Genomic DNA, 14,291 nt, shown 5'->3' on the forward strand with positions numbered 1-14,291 from the left:
CAAAAGAGGCAACAGACTGATTTTCATATTTCTCTTGCATGAATTCTGAACGGTCACTCACTGTCCTGTCTTGGAAATCCTCAAGTAATCATGGCTGGAACTGGGTTCTCACAGAAGCCTCCCTCCCCCTGCCGATTCTAGTCAGGAAATCTGCATTGGGGAGGGCAGAGAGAGGTCCACGTGTCTTTCTGGAAAGTGGCTGCCGACCAGACTGCCCACATTCCTTAGGACCTCCTGCTCCTTGAGGTCAATGTCTTACTCATCTTCGCACGCGGTACTGGCTAGGTACCCAGGAGCTGCCCTGTTTTGTAGAATGGAACTGTGTGCAGTGGTTTCTGGCACCACTTCCAGCTGTGGATTAAGCTCATCTGAGCAGCCCTGTGGGCCAGACCCATCAACGCTGAACTCAAACTCCACTAACCTGTGACTCCCTCAACCCAGTTTTCATGAGCTGGTTTTGAAACCTTTATTCCTGTTTAAAGCCAAGAAGCCACGGGACGCCTGGGTGGCTCAGTTGGTTGGACGACTGCCTTCGGCTCAGGGCGTGATCCTGGAGTCCCGGGATCGAGTCCCACATCAGGCTCCCAGCTCCATGGGGAGTCTGCTTCGCTCTCTGACCTTCTCCTCGCTCATGCTCTCTCTCACTGTCTCTCTCTCTCAAATAAATAAATAAAATCTTTAAAAAAAAAATAAAATAAAGCCAAGAAGCCAGATACACCAAATTCCCTCTTCCAGCATGTGGGAGGTGGTTTCTATGTGAAAGAACAAATGCCCTTATCTATGTTATAATAGCGTCTGCCACTAAAACCTTGGGAAGTTTTCATTCATTTTGATTTCAGTAGGAGTATCTCAGGGACACTTGGCCTACATCCTGTTTTTGTTCTAAGTTCCCCAGCTGTAATGTCTCAGCGGTTTTCAGTAAAGAGGTCTTGGCATGAACCGGGGTCTCTTTCCCTGGACAGGGAGGTGGTGGCTCTCCAGCAACACCGTCATCGGCGCACCCTTCCTCAAGAGACGAACACATGTCTGGGGTACGGGTCATTTTCAGAGTTAAAGCCTTAACGTCGTTCACCTCATGTTCCATGGTCAAGTGGGAGTGCAAACTTTTCATCTGTCTGGTTCCAAACAGCCCCTGCATTTTTAGCCAAAAGAGTGGTTTTTCTCCATAAACATAGAAAGGGCACCTCAGCCAATGAGAAGACAAATCACAGGGAAGAACAAGATCTATTTAAACTTACTTTTTATTATCATTTTTTCCAGTTACCCAGCATGCGACAATCTGATTGCTGACCTGGACGAAACAGAGTGAAATAAATGGTTTACAAAGAGATATTTACATTCATCTGATTTGTTCGTGAGATGCCACAGCGCACGACCTTCCAGAACAGCAGCCAGTGCCTGGGACGGCAGCGAGCCACTCACTCGGCGCCCTGTCCGCTGCTCGGCGGCGCCTGCGTGCGGGCGGCCTGCGGCTCAGCTCTGGCACCAGATGATGAGCCCTCCTGCTATGTCTCCAGAAATGGCTTGAAGTGATGATGTTTTTAGATCTGCTCATTTGTATGCTGTTACACACGACTTTCAATAAATGAACTTTTTAAAGACCTGAATTGTAATGTTTCCTTTTTACCTTGTAGTGATGAACGAAACACACCAAAAAGGCACATATTTTAACTAGGCCAGAGGGTATTAAGGACCAGACTTTCTTCCTGTCATTCACGTTTCCTTCCCTCTTCGTGAGCTAGAGAGCATCCTTTAACTTCTGATGCTTTTAATCAACATCTCGTAAGACTCCATTACTTATCATCCTGCTACTCTGGGCACAGTTGGGAGACACCAGGAAGCACTGTTTATCCTGTCCACTCTGTTCACAAGGAAAACAGACAAGAAAGCGTCTTTGGCTTGGTGGTGTCAGGTTTCTTCTCGAATGTGCAGTATTTGAGAGGAGCCTACGAATGTACTTCGTGGAATTACAAAGTTGACTTCGAGGTCTATCACATATCTGTACATGGATCGTTATTTTATTTTAAGAGAGTATTTCTACTACACAGTTAAGCCCTCAGATGCTTGAAAGTAATAAAAACTGGGCACTGAAAGTGTTGTGTTGTATTTGAGGAGGACAATGAAGTGCTAAAGGCAAGGCTGCCAGCAGGCTGGAGGAGGCCCTGACCTCAGGCCCTTCTCCTGGCTAGCGTTCCCGAATCCTCGCCCTCACCGGCCCTCCCGTGGCCTCTTGGGACAGACACGGGGATTAGGCTTCGGAGGCGATGGGATGATACATACGCAAAGACCTTTCAGAAGTCTCTCGAGCATGTAAAAGGTTCAAGCCTGAAAGAGTAGAACTTCTACTATATGGATTCAGTTTTTGATTTAATCCAATGTGCTAGACATCAAGGTTGTCACCTAAGATATGTTAACTGTCCCTAATTCTGTTTGAGGACTACAGTAAATAAATTACAATATTCTACAAATAGCACCCTTAAAGAATTGTAGAGGTCACTTTATTTTAGCCTCCTGATCTGTCCATCCCAGTGGTTTTGAGAGAAGAGCACACATAAGAACACCCTCAGATCTGCCTGTGTGACACACACATGCCTGACTCTGGTCCCAAAGCCATTCCTCCACTTAGCTTAGTCACAGGAGCAAAGCCAAGTTTGTACAATAGTAGGTTTATGAGGTAAAATCAGAAAAAGGCCCCAACCAAAATGAGTCTAGATAAATCAGACTGGAGTACAACCACCCTACCCATTTCTCCCCCACGACTAAGTTTGTTAACTTGCCAGCGTACATTCTAAGAAAGGAAGTATGCAGAGCAACACGTGTAAGATTATCAGGAAGACATCACTGAGGAGCGAAACTCCTGAAGAGTTCTGGGCCCAAACTGTCTGGTGTGAAGCTTGTTGGGTCCCTAACACGTCTCCAGGGAGCCCCCTTCATCCCTGACTTACAGGAGACGCACCTGAGACCCGTAACTGAGGGGTCAGCACCTCCCCTTCACAAGTGGCCCCTCGTCCAAGTCTGCACAACTGCACTATTGCCATTTTCCTCAAGTAAATAACAAAGCAGTCCTGTGTGGGGGGGAGGCGACAAAAGACGGACGTTACTCTCCTCTCACATTTTATATAGGCTAAGTTAATACCAGCTGGAGCTATTAAAAATCTTTTTTTTTTCCAGAAAAGCATATTTTCTGAGACTACAGAACCACGTCCAACAACAATAAACAGAGAAGTAGCAGATTGACATAGTGCTTTATTTAAGCCGTCTGTACGAAGGAAAATAATGTGCATCCCTATCATATACGTGTAAAAATACTAAGGATGTACAGTGTACAAAAACAGTTTCTTGTAGTTATTTCACATCCTTGTGGGTCATATACTTAAGGAAATGAACAGTTTTAGTATGACCGACAGTAATAGTAATACAGTTTTTCTTGGGTTCATAGTTGCGTCTGCTTAAAATCCTTAACCAGATGACTAGATCTTGCGCGGATCTAATGAAAGAACTAGCAAGGTCAAGAAATGTCACAAACTATAAAGCTACAGGGAGGTAATTCAATTACCAATTTAGAGGTTTTTCTTTTTATTTAAATAAATACTTTACATTTCATGCTTGCCTGTAATGCACTACCAGGAGCAAGATAAGGAAATTCTACTGTAGACAGTACGAACAGTAGCAGCAAAGTGTGTACGTTGAGGTGTAAGACAGAGCCCCTGCAGTTAGTAAGGAAGGCCCTTACTTTTGTCCTCTAGGAGAAGCAAGGGGCCCCTGCAAGAACAGTCAGCTTTAAGAAGCCGGAAATCAGGTACGGGAAATGGAAAACAATACTGGAATAATGCTATGTCATTAGTGTAGAAAGCAAAGCTGTGAGCAACCTGCCAAAAAATCCAAGCAGAAATGGCCAATTTCCTCCCAGATGGCTGCATTAAGACAAGAGGGCAGACTTCACGGAAGTTAGTGCGGGATGGAGTCCGCTGTGTCTGACCCGTGTTTTGATGGAGCAATGCCGGGTTCTGGGCCTCCCCTTCTGCCAGCAGCCCCCGCCGTGGCCACGGGCAGCCCCAAGGGCAGGTGCGGAAACCTTCCTCTACATGCTTGCTCGCTCGCTCGCACGCACGCACATCTGTTATCCTGTCATTCCTCCGCGCCAGCTGATGGGTACCTGGGAGCGAGAGCGAGGGGGCTGGGCGTGGAAGCCAAGGAAAGGCCCTGCTGGCCCTGGCGCATCTCAAGGTCCAGTGCAAGTGAGCCCTGCATGCGGGCTGGAGATGGAGAGCCAGCCGTGAGGCGTGGCTGGCCCAGGGCACTGTCAGCATGGTCATTCATCTTCAGGAAGTGTCCTTGGCCAAGGTCACAGGAAATCACCTTAAGGTTTGCGGGGGGGGGGGGGAGCTAACGAAGTGCTCAGTAAACAGGGTCGCCCTCCTCTGCCAGAGGAATGGCCGCTCCGCACCAACACCAACCAGCCTCAGCCACCTTCTCTGCCTCTACCTGTTCCTTCTGGATAAAATGGATGCAAGACAACTTATAGGACATACCTTCTAGTCTACTTTCTGGTCAAAGTGAAACATTCAACAGAATTCCAAGGGTGGAGAAAAAGGGAAGCGACATGTGTAAGTAAGAATGAACTACCCTTTCCTGTAACTTCCTACTCAATGCTAAGGATGAATTTCACTCAGGACTATGAAAAATTAGGATAAAACCTATGTCTGAATATGTCTTAGCTGCCTTAGTAAAATGCCCTTTGACCCCCATCAGTCCCAGTGGCCTGCCCACCGCCAGCAGTGGTGTCTCATCTACAGATCCGCACTTCCAGCGCCACAAGGCTAAGACATCTGCGTATGAATATGATTCATCCTACTTAGAAAGTCACTTGCTCTTCCACACAATGCATCTGAGTCGTCATACCATGTCATGCCGCAGTGTTCCACGGGGAGCTGTCAGAACATGTGACTACAGACATCTCCACAATCGCTCCGTGGGGCCGGCTGGCCTCCTGCGGCCGCAGCAAGGACCCCCAGCCCCTGGACTTCATAGGCTGCTTTGGAAAATGTCAGCTCCTAGCACCAAAGGGTTTAATCTGAAGATCATCATTAATGAAGGAGAAAGATGAGGTTTGCATACATGTCCCCTTTCAGTGAGAAATGTTGGAATTTGGGGACATGAATATATACAGAAAAAGAAAAGTTGGAGGTGTTCTTTTTGTGTGTGTTGTTTTGTTTTCTCCCTGATGGCTTAATTCAGTGCTAAATGTACCATGATTGGAATAAACACACCAGGTTCTTACCCCTTACTGCCTACTTGGTGAATACTCGAGATGTATGCATTTTGCCAAGTATGGTGCATCTGTCACGGTCATGCTGGTCGCGGTTCCTTCACGGCGAGACGTCGCCGGGTTGTCAGAGCACTTCCGTTCTCCAACGGTCAACAGCAACAGCCTTCCATCTCCTTAACCCCTCGGCACGGAGAGCTGGGGGTTTTCTCCTTTTGAGCACCAAGGGGTTCAGTGCCATCATCTCTTCTCCCAAAGTCCAATTCTAACCAATATGTACAATTTCAGAGCCTCATCAAATTTTGTTACAAAGGAGAAAAAGTGCATGATTCTCATTGGCGTGTACATTCCTCGCACATGGGTCAAAATAAACTGCAGTGAGTCTAGTTCATGTTAAGTTGGAGCTGCATTTGCTAACATGACACACAATTGTCTTCACTAAGAAATAAATACTACTGCAATATAAACAAAACCATAAAAGGACATTCAAAGTTTTAACATCCGAGAAAAAGCTAATTCACGTAGAACTGAAAGTCAAAACTTAAAAACAAATAAGGCAAACACCTGTTTACCTTGGTGTACAAATTTTGGTGAAAAGCAGGATCATTATACCTGTCTACATTCTTCAGCCATCAGAGGTGATAAATATCAAGAAGGGAAAAAGGTTTCCAAGCACAGGGGGAAAAAAATGCTCTCTGGTGCAAATCGTGTCATCAAGCCTGTAAGCGACCTTGCCTCTGCTGTGCATATGCCTCCTTTCTGGAAGAGCAGTGTCCATCTTGCCAACGACCACCCGTGAGATCTGGACATCCGGGTGAACAGCAGGCTTCCTCTGCAGCGTCCAACAGGGACTACGTGTGCATCTAGCGCTCTATCTCAACGGTCGTTCGCTCCTTCTCTCAGATGCTTCCCTAGGGATTCCGGCCAGGTCTGAGTGCGCGATCCCCACTGTATGCACCGATTTCTTAACCCCTTCCTACAGTTCTGCATATGCACATCACCACCCTGCCACAATTGCTTGTTCTGAATTAGAAACTAAATCTTCTTAGTCTAATTAGTTTTCGATGTATCTTCTAGAAAGTTAAAAAATGTACCTAGAATCAGTGTATCTCATTTAGCCTTCACTGTTAGGGATAAACAAAAACTAAAAGATCAGAAGATGACAACTGGTGCACAAATGAACAATGGTGGGCTCATGACTTCCAAAGATTGTAAAATTACCTCTTAAAGTTGCTAGAATAGTAAGACAGTAGCAGCAGCAGCATGAGACCGTAGACGGAGATACAATTTCATGCAAAAACAAACAAGTGTGTTTGCGTCCATGTGTGTTCTCGTGGGGGTGAGAGTGGGCTGGGGTGTCTGGAGGCGCTCCTGCTTTGTAAGAGCTACGACTGGTGTGATGTCCGGGAATCATCTTGAGGAGGAAATCTGGGATGACAGTGAAGGAGCAGGACAGGGACCTTACTCGCGGCCGCTGGCAGAATAGGAGAACTGAGGGAAATGCGGCCGCCGCTCGTTGTCGACGCAGTCCATGCCGTCCTCGTCATCTGCGGGCACAAAGCGGCCACTTAACGTCATAGTTACTGTCTGCAACAGTATCTCTAGTCTACGCGGTTCTAACATCTAGCACAGGGAAGGTCAAGCACGGACAATGAGCTCTGAGACACTTGTGGCCATCAACACCACACAAAGTAACGACACTAACTCCCTGAACACTCCCTTTCACAAACATGATCTATGAAAGTAACTCCCTCACGTCGTCTCCTTCAAGCTGCGAACATCTTAAGACCCAACACACTGTGAAAAATTAGTATTCAAGAAAACCAGGTTGTTTTTTTTTATCTTCAGTAGCCTTCAATTTCACAAAACTATACCTGTCAAAACTGCAGTGAGCAGTCGGGCCTAAGGCACCAGAAGTGTCTGGCTAACGGTCGCCAAACTATGGAAAGAACCAAGATGCCCTTCAACGGACGAATGGATAAGGAAGATGTGGTCCATATACACTATGGAGTATTATGCCTCCATCAGAAAGGACGAATACCCAACTTTTGTAGCAACATGGACGGGACTGGAAGAGATTATGCTGAGTGAAATAAGTCAAGCAGAGAGAGTCAATTATCATATGGTTTCACTTATTTGTGGAGCATAACAAATAGCATGGAGGACAAGGGGTGTTAGGAGAACGGAGTTGGGGTATATTGGAACGGGAGGTGAATCATGAGAGACTATGGACTCTGTAAAACAATCTGAGGGGTTTGAAGTGGCGGGGGGGTGGGAGGTTGGGGTACCAGGTGGTGGGTATTATAGAGGGCACGGGTTGCATGGAGCACTGGGTGTGGTGAAAAAATAATGAATATTGTTTTTCTGAAAATAAATAAATTTAAAAAAATAAACAAAAGAATTAAAAAAAAAAAAGTGTCTGGCTAAAATCCAGGACCAGCGCCTTCAGATGCGTGCATTTTTCCTTCTTGGTACTTTAGGTATGACTGCGAAATAAAGCTTCAAATGAGTCCTTGATTTGACATTGTTTATGTTATTTACTCTCCATCTTGTATCCACCTTTGGTCACCATTACCAGTTTCCCTAAGATGTACCTTTGAACCAGAGTAAAGAGAGGAAGACAAAGGAAGAGGGCCAGATATCAGCAGCTAATACTAGCTCCACAGGAAACCAGCAGCAAGCAGACATGTAGGCATGGAAGCAAGCTGCTTTCACTTGGGCTGCCCCCTTTCACCTTCTCTGCCTTCCTGTATTTGAAAGATCTCAAATGATCCTCCCAAGCCCTTCTCCTAACGTCCTGAAGTCTGCACGGCAAGGAAGCTCTTCCTTCTATGTGGTCACACATTCGATCACCCTGCCACACCATCCCCTGTGCACCTGCTCCAGGCTCTGAGACAAGACCATCTGTCCTTGGGGAGTCCTGTCTATTCAGGAGGTGCCCACAAAGTCTTGCCTGCTCTCCCCAAGTGTGAGGGGTCAGATGCTGTCCCACAGGGGAAGAGCCAGAGAAAGATTTCAAACATCCAACCTTCTTTTTCTTCAAGCAAAATAATTCCACTTCCTCCAATACCAATAAGGAATACGGTGCCAATTCTTTAAATTTTCCAGCCTCTCCAAGAGCATGGAGGTCATGTAACAAGAGAAAGCACACAGGCCTCTGTATGGCAGGCCCTGACCCTGTCACACAACAAAGACAACACTCTGTGCCCCTCAATGACACACAACCCTCTGGAGAGCAAACATTTCTTTTCTCACGATGCTTCTATTGGGTATACTATTCTAAACAGAGAAGACTGTAGAAATGGGAGCAAGTTGCTAACCAAAATTTGTGACCTTGAACGTATCAGAAAAAAAAAAAATCACTGATTAAATGGCAATCAATCCATGAAGAGGATGTGGGGCTCCCTGTTCCGTGTAGACCACAGAACTCCAAGGGTTTCTGTCCTTCTGCAGATAAGCCTAACTATATAAGCTTTTCAAGAGAGGACTGTGACTTAGGGAAAGCTCTGCCTCCTTATCAAATGCTGGTTAGGCACCAAGCAAACCACATTGTTCAGATGAAATACCTGAAATACAATATTTTTGGCTGCAGGAAAGGTGCTGGAGATGGCCTAGCTGTTGTGGAGTCACAAAGTGTAGCAACTAGAGAAAAGGCAGCTGCAAGCTTAGCATTCAGATTCAGACACGTGCCGATCACATCTCAAGGAAACAGTATCCCCTACTAGCGGCATTGCTTGGCTGCACGTTTCTGCACAGTGAATGTGCAGAGAGGCCCAGACTGCCTGTGTGGGAGGCTAGGGCCCGACTGCGAGGGACAGCAGTCAGCCCCAGCCAGAGCCCATCACACCAGCTAACGTCTGGAAACGTATTCCTGCTCTCAACGGAGGATCGGAGGGACAGTTGCTGACAGCACCCAAGAACCATGCTGCGAACACGAGACTCATCTGAAACAAGCAAGCAGGAATCCACTCCCCACCCCACATTAGAATCTGTGACCCAAGGAGGCTCATTTCCTTATAGCGTTCAACAAAGGTGATTACATGGCGTTAAAAGCTACTCTATCTCCAAGAAATCCTCTTTTCCTGTAAGAGGAAAGCAGAGGACCGTTAACGGATAGAATGCAAGACGACACATCCCAAAATCTGTTCAATTAATTAACACCAGTGAGCACAATCTGGCATGTGACCGCAGCTGTTTGTCGGCAAGGAACACTTTGCCTGTCGAACTGCTGATTTGTTCTAAAAAGTAACTCCATTCTGTGTCCTAAAAGCCAGGTGGCGAGTGGGAAGGAGGCCGTCACTAACTGAGGGTACTGTGGAGGGCTTCGGTGAACAAAACCATGCTTTAGTGGCTGCAGGCCTGCTCACCACCAACACCCCTTGAAGCTGCGAGATTACGTTCCATATAATCATAGTCCGAGGTTTCACTGAATCTCCCTTGATCAGTCTCTTAAGGGGATCTAGGATGCTTCCAGGGACCATCCCTTTAAAGACCTGGCCCCATGGTCCCCAGCTCTCCCTCCAGCAGGGAGGGGCCACTGGCCTCAGCCCATCCTGCTGAGTGCTGTCGTCTGCCCCCTCTGCAGGGGCCAACTTGGGAAGTCAGACAGACAGCCCCGACAGAGACGGGCTGCTGCTGCTGGACTCAGGTTTCTGGGTTCAGATATCTGCAGAGCCACATGTTCCTAGGCCTCCATGGTAGGTGGATTCTGGGACCCACCTTGGAAGGGACTACAGTGTGTGAGCCTACTGCTTTAAACAGACTCCTTAACCCTTCAAGACCCGGGGTCAGTGGGCGTGGACAGCATTCCCAATCTAAAATGACATATTCTTTCAAGAACGGGATTGCTTTGAGTGATCAAACATTTTATATTACTGATCGAGAAGCTGGGACACCAGGTTCACATGATATTCTAGAAACCATGCTGAGTGATTTAAAACATCTTTTAACATTTCCATGTCATTTTATAAAGTTCTAGAAATAAAGCCACAGTGTGCTTGTTAATGACATATTCTCAGCATGATAAGTGCCTAGTGAGTGTGGAGTTAGTGGTAAGGCAGGCAAGGTGAGTCTTGAAGAGATTTGGGCCTCATCAGCCAGGGCTTTGTTTTTGTTTTAAAAGAGAGCACAAGCAGAGGGAGTGGCCGGCAGAGGGAGAAGCAGGCTCCCAGCTGAGCAGGGAACCTGATACTGGGCTCCAACCCAGGACCCAGGGATCATGACATGAGCCAAATGCAGATGCTTAACCTACTGAGCCACCCAGGTACCCTTGGGCTTTGAAATCAAGTCTGTGGTGAAGAAGGACCTACTGCCAGGGCAACACCTACCTCAGAACTTTACATTTCACGGATTCAAGGTCATGGTTGTAGGAGCTGCTCTGCTGTGTCCTACCAGGTTCCTGCTCCCTGGCAGCCTCCTTAGGTTGCCCCCCACCCCAGATTTGCACCCACTCTCCTCTGTGGGGTGTCCATTGTACTGGACCCAGCCTCAAGCTTCAGGCAGTGTCACAGGACAAAGAACACTAAAGACTCAAACAGAAGCAAAACTAAGACTCTTCAAAGCTATCCAACTCCAGGTGCCTTTCCCACCTGGACAGCTTCTCAGGCACTACGGGGGAAAGCCAAGGCTTGGGGACACCATTCGGCCTTGTGTCCCCTTTCCTAGAGGGCAAAGTGACCTGCCCCTTCCCCGGGAAAGAGTGCTCATGGCTTTGCATTTGCAGCCTCTGTGATGTCCACCACCAGGTACTGAGTGATCTTAAAAGAGTCCACAAATGCCAAAGCTCTATTTACCAAAGAAAACAGTCTTGAAGAGGCTGAGGCCGACACAGAGACACATTGGGACCTCGCCCTCTTAGTGCTTGCTGTGGACGTCATGTGGGGAGGGAGGCCGAAGCACAAAGTCCTGGGTATGGATGGCCAACAGCACCATCTGTAAAGAGCTGGGCCTCCTTCTGGCCAGGAAACTACCAGGCCCTCACCATAACGTGTTTATTCCTTTACATCGTACATATTTACTGAATACCAATGTCAGGCCAGATACCCAGCAAGGAGCTAGGGCTAGCTGTGAATAGGAAACCAAGCCTTTTTTCTCAGGGTTACTGCATTCTCGTCGGACAAACAGTAAACAGAGAAACGAACAAATTAACCAGAAGAGTATCAACAAGTTGTCAATGTACAGAATCAAGGGGTGGGGGAGGCGGTGCCCAATGGGCTGCACTGTTCTTTGGATTGGGAGGTGAAAGCAAGCTCTCTGGGGAAGTGACATTTAAGCTGAGATCTGAGGGAGTTAAGAGCTGTTGATGCAAATGTCGGAAGAAAGAGCATGGCAGGCAGAGACAGCTGTTAACACCCAAATCCCAGGCACAGTGAGGCGTGGCATGTTCAAGGTGAGGCTGAATCCAGGCATGGTGGGGCAAGATGGAGCAGGAGCAGGGACTGGACAGACAGGGCTATGGAAGTCAGCATGAGCCATTCTGGTTTTGAGAGCAGAGTTCGGGAGCCATGAGAGGGCTGTGGGCAGGGAAATGATGTGGTCTGACTGCAGTAAAGGTTATTACAGTGACGAGGTCTGGCAAATGCTCTGGCGTGGAAAGGGGTCCTGGGCCCTTCCAACACCTCACTGGTGCTGCCTGCCTTTCAGACATGTGGGTCACCACTATCCACTCTGGGGCTAGTGGACACAGTGGCAAGGCCCTAGCCCATTGTTTTGCTCACACAAGTCCTAAGCTACTTGCCCAAGCATCTGTGGCATTTCTAACACAGTCTTCTCCTCTTACAGATTTTAAGACGTTAGCATGACACACAAGAGAGAATGGAAGCCCACTGTCCCACTGGGGATAGCAGTCCCACATATTCCCAGCTCACAGCTTGGCCAAGCTATGGCGTCCTGCCCCTGGCTATTGCTGACACTAACTGGGGGACCTGGGAAGCTCATTGTCTCCCTGGGTTTCAATCTTTTCCCTTAGATGATGAAAGTTAAGAGGTTCTTAACTTCTGGCCAGTCTAAAGAAAGCCAAGTGCACATATGAATACGTGATCATATTTTTCATTTCAGGGTGTGTTCATGGTCCCTTGTTGTCAGGCTATGGGTTGAAAACTCTAGAGCGGGATGGCTCCTAGTTTGCCTTTCAACGGACGATCAGGTGACCGACCGCATCCGTGATTAGAGCCTTCCCTCTCGTGGATACTGGTTTTGTAATAGCACCTCCAGCTACTCTGCCTTTCACAAACAAGAGAGGGGAGAAGTAGGAAGGGATCTAAAGGAAAGAAAAGGAGAAAAAAAAAAAAAAAAAAAAAAAAAGAACACAACAGATCATGAGCCAAAAGATGTGTGACCTGAAGAAATCTTTGGCTTTCCATGTCCCTGAAACTCAATTCTATCCTCATCGCTAAGCTCATAAGGACAGGTACAGAGCCCTCTGTTGGCACAAGAATGTTTATAAGTTACATCTGATACCTTTCCTTCCTTTAAAGCCCAGTTATTTAGGATATTTATTGAACTGTGCACACATACTAGCATACGTGGAACAAAGTTAAGGAGTACTTGAATGTACTGTGTTAACAGACATGTAATTTAATTTTATGTATCAAAAAATTACTAGCACACTAAATTATGTCTTCACAAATACTATTAAGACAAAGCTAAATTACAAAAAAAAAAGGTGATTCAATTTAAAGTGAATTAAAGACTATTAAGTCTGAAGGAGACCAGAACGAGCATGATTCTGCAGGGGGCATGTGGTCAGGGTCACTTTCAGAGTCCTTCCAGCCAACGGTGAAAGAAAGTATTAGAATAGTAAGGAAAGGCGAGGTTGTCTACAGGATAGTCTATAATTCTCAGGCTACAGTTTTTTCTTTATAAAATTTTTCCAACTCCCCAAAACTTTTCTCTCAGCTACCTGTCTTTGATACTTCCACATGGAGCTTCATATTCTTAAGTGGGATGAAATGAAATAAGTCACTGTGGAATTCGATCTTGAAAATATCCAATCTAGAGTGGCTGCTGTTTTCCATTATATTACAATGTCATCATGTGCATGTCAGATGTACTTACATTTTTCAGGTGGCGTTATTGTAATAGTCTGAGCTGTAAATTCTTCATCAAAATATCTGGTATCTGTCTCAGATGTTACTTGAGGCTTAAAAGGAGGTACAAGCTACAAGAAGAAAGCAAAAAGTATACTGTTAACAGATTCCAGTTTAGGAAAATTCATTTCTAGGATAAAACTAAAGAGCAAATAATTAACGAAACAGTGCCCAAAACCCAGACCACGGAGTCACTGCATATGGGAGATGTGGCGTTTGGCTTCCCAGTCGACAGTCTGAGCGCAGAACAGGAGGTACTTGGTTGTTCTGTGTAAAATTTAACGATTATGTGAAACAGAACAAATGAGAACCACACAGTAGGGTGCAAAAAGGATACTGAAAAGTCCTAATTTCCCCACCAATCACAAACATATACACAAACCATATGGATGCAAACCCTGGTGACAAAATGCAGGCTCTCCCCGGAGCCAGGAAAACACGACTTGTGTCCTAGTCTCTTCCTTGCACCTGGTCCAAGAGCTTATTAGTAAGAACACAACTTAATGATACCGTTACTCCCCAGGTCACAGAGTGCTGCCCCTATCCTTGGCAAAGAAATACATCCGCTTACTTGAGATGGGCATGAACTCCTGCCCCTGCTCTGGGTCAGGGGTCTACAGAGCCCCTGAAGTTAAATGCGAATGTTTCGCCCCTTGTTTGCTTCCGATCCCAAGAGGGGACCGGGACCCAAAAGAGAGAGGGACTGCTCTAGGACTGACGGGGCTGAACGCCTCAGAGATGCAGCAGGCACCGTGCAGGGCAAGTCTGGGGCTGCTGAAGGTCGCAGAAGCCCAAGCCTCTGGGACCTCTGCTGGCAAGGATGAGCAGGAGCGGGGTGGGACTCCCACTCCTCATGGCTCCAGCCTCACAGGAGAATAGGAGGACGAGCCCGTCCCAGGGCCTGGAGTCTCAGCACCCACTCTCATGGGTACCCCGCA

At 46.9% G+C, this 14,291-nt stretch overlaps 2 protein-coding genes across 7 annotated transcripts in view; one reads left to right on the forward strand and one right to left on the reverse strand.

The window, feature by feature from the left end:
* SDCCAG8 (SHH signaling and ciliogenesis regulator SDCCAG8) overlaps window positions 1-1,601 on the forward strand; it is a 228,725-nt gene extending 227,124 nt beyond the window's left edge. For 3 of the 4 annotated variants that reach the window (XM_044267041.1, XM_044267044.1, XM_044267045.1), the window contains one exon: window positions 1,261-1,601. In XM_044267041.1, the coding sequence (XP_044122976.1) occupies window positions 1,261-1,290 (30 nt within the window). In that variant the 3' untranslated portion in view covers window positions 1,291-1,601. The remainder of the gene's footprint in view (window positions 1-1,260) is intronic. The other variant, XM_044267048.1, reaches the window with a different exon arrangement.
* AKT3 (AKT serine/threonine kinase 3) overlaps window positions 1,224-14,291 on the reverse strand; it is a 305,109-nt gene continuing 292,041 nt past the window's right edge. For all 3 annotated transcript variants that reach the window (XM_044267054.1, XM_044267055.1, XM_044267053.1), the window contains 2 exons: window positions 13,322-13,424; window positions 1,224-6,813 (listed from right to left, as the gene is read on the reverse strand). In XM_044267054.1, the coding sequence (XP_044122989.1) occupies window positions 6,728-6,813; window positions 13,322-13,424 (189 nt within the window). In that variant the 3' untranslated portion in view covers window positions 1,224-6,727. The remainder of the gene's footprint in view (window positions 6,814-13,321; window positions 13,425-14,291) is intronic.

The sequence above is a fragment of the Neovison vison genome, chromosome 10 (assembly GCF_020171115.1).
Source record: "Neovison vison isolate M4711 chromosome 10, ASM_NN_V1, whole genome shotgun sequence".
NCBI classification, from domain to species: domain Eukaryota; kingdom Metazoa; phylum Chordata; class Mammalia; order Carnivora; family Mustelidae; genus Neogale; species Neogale vison.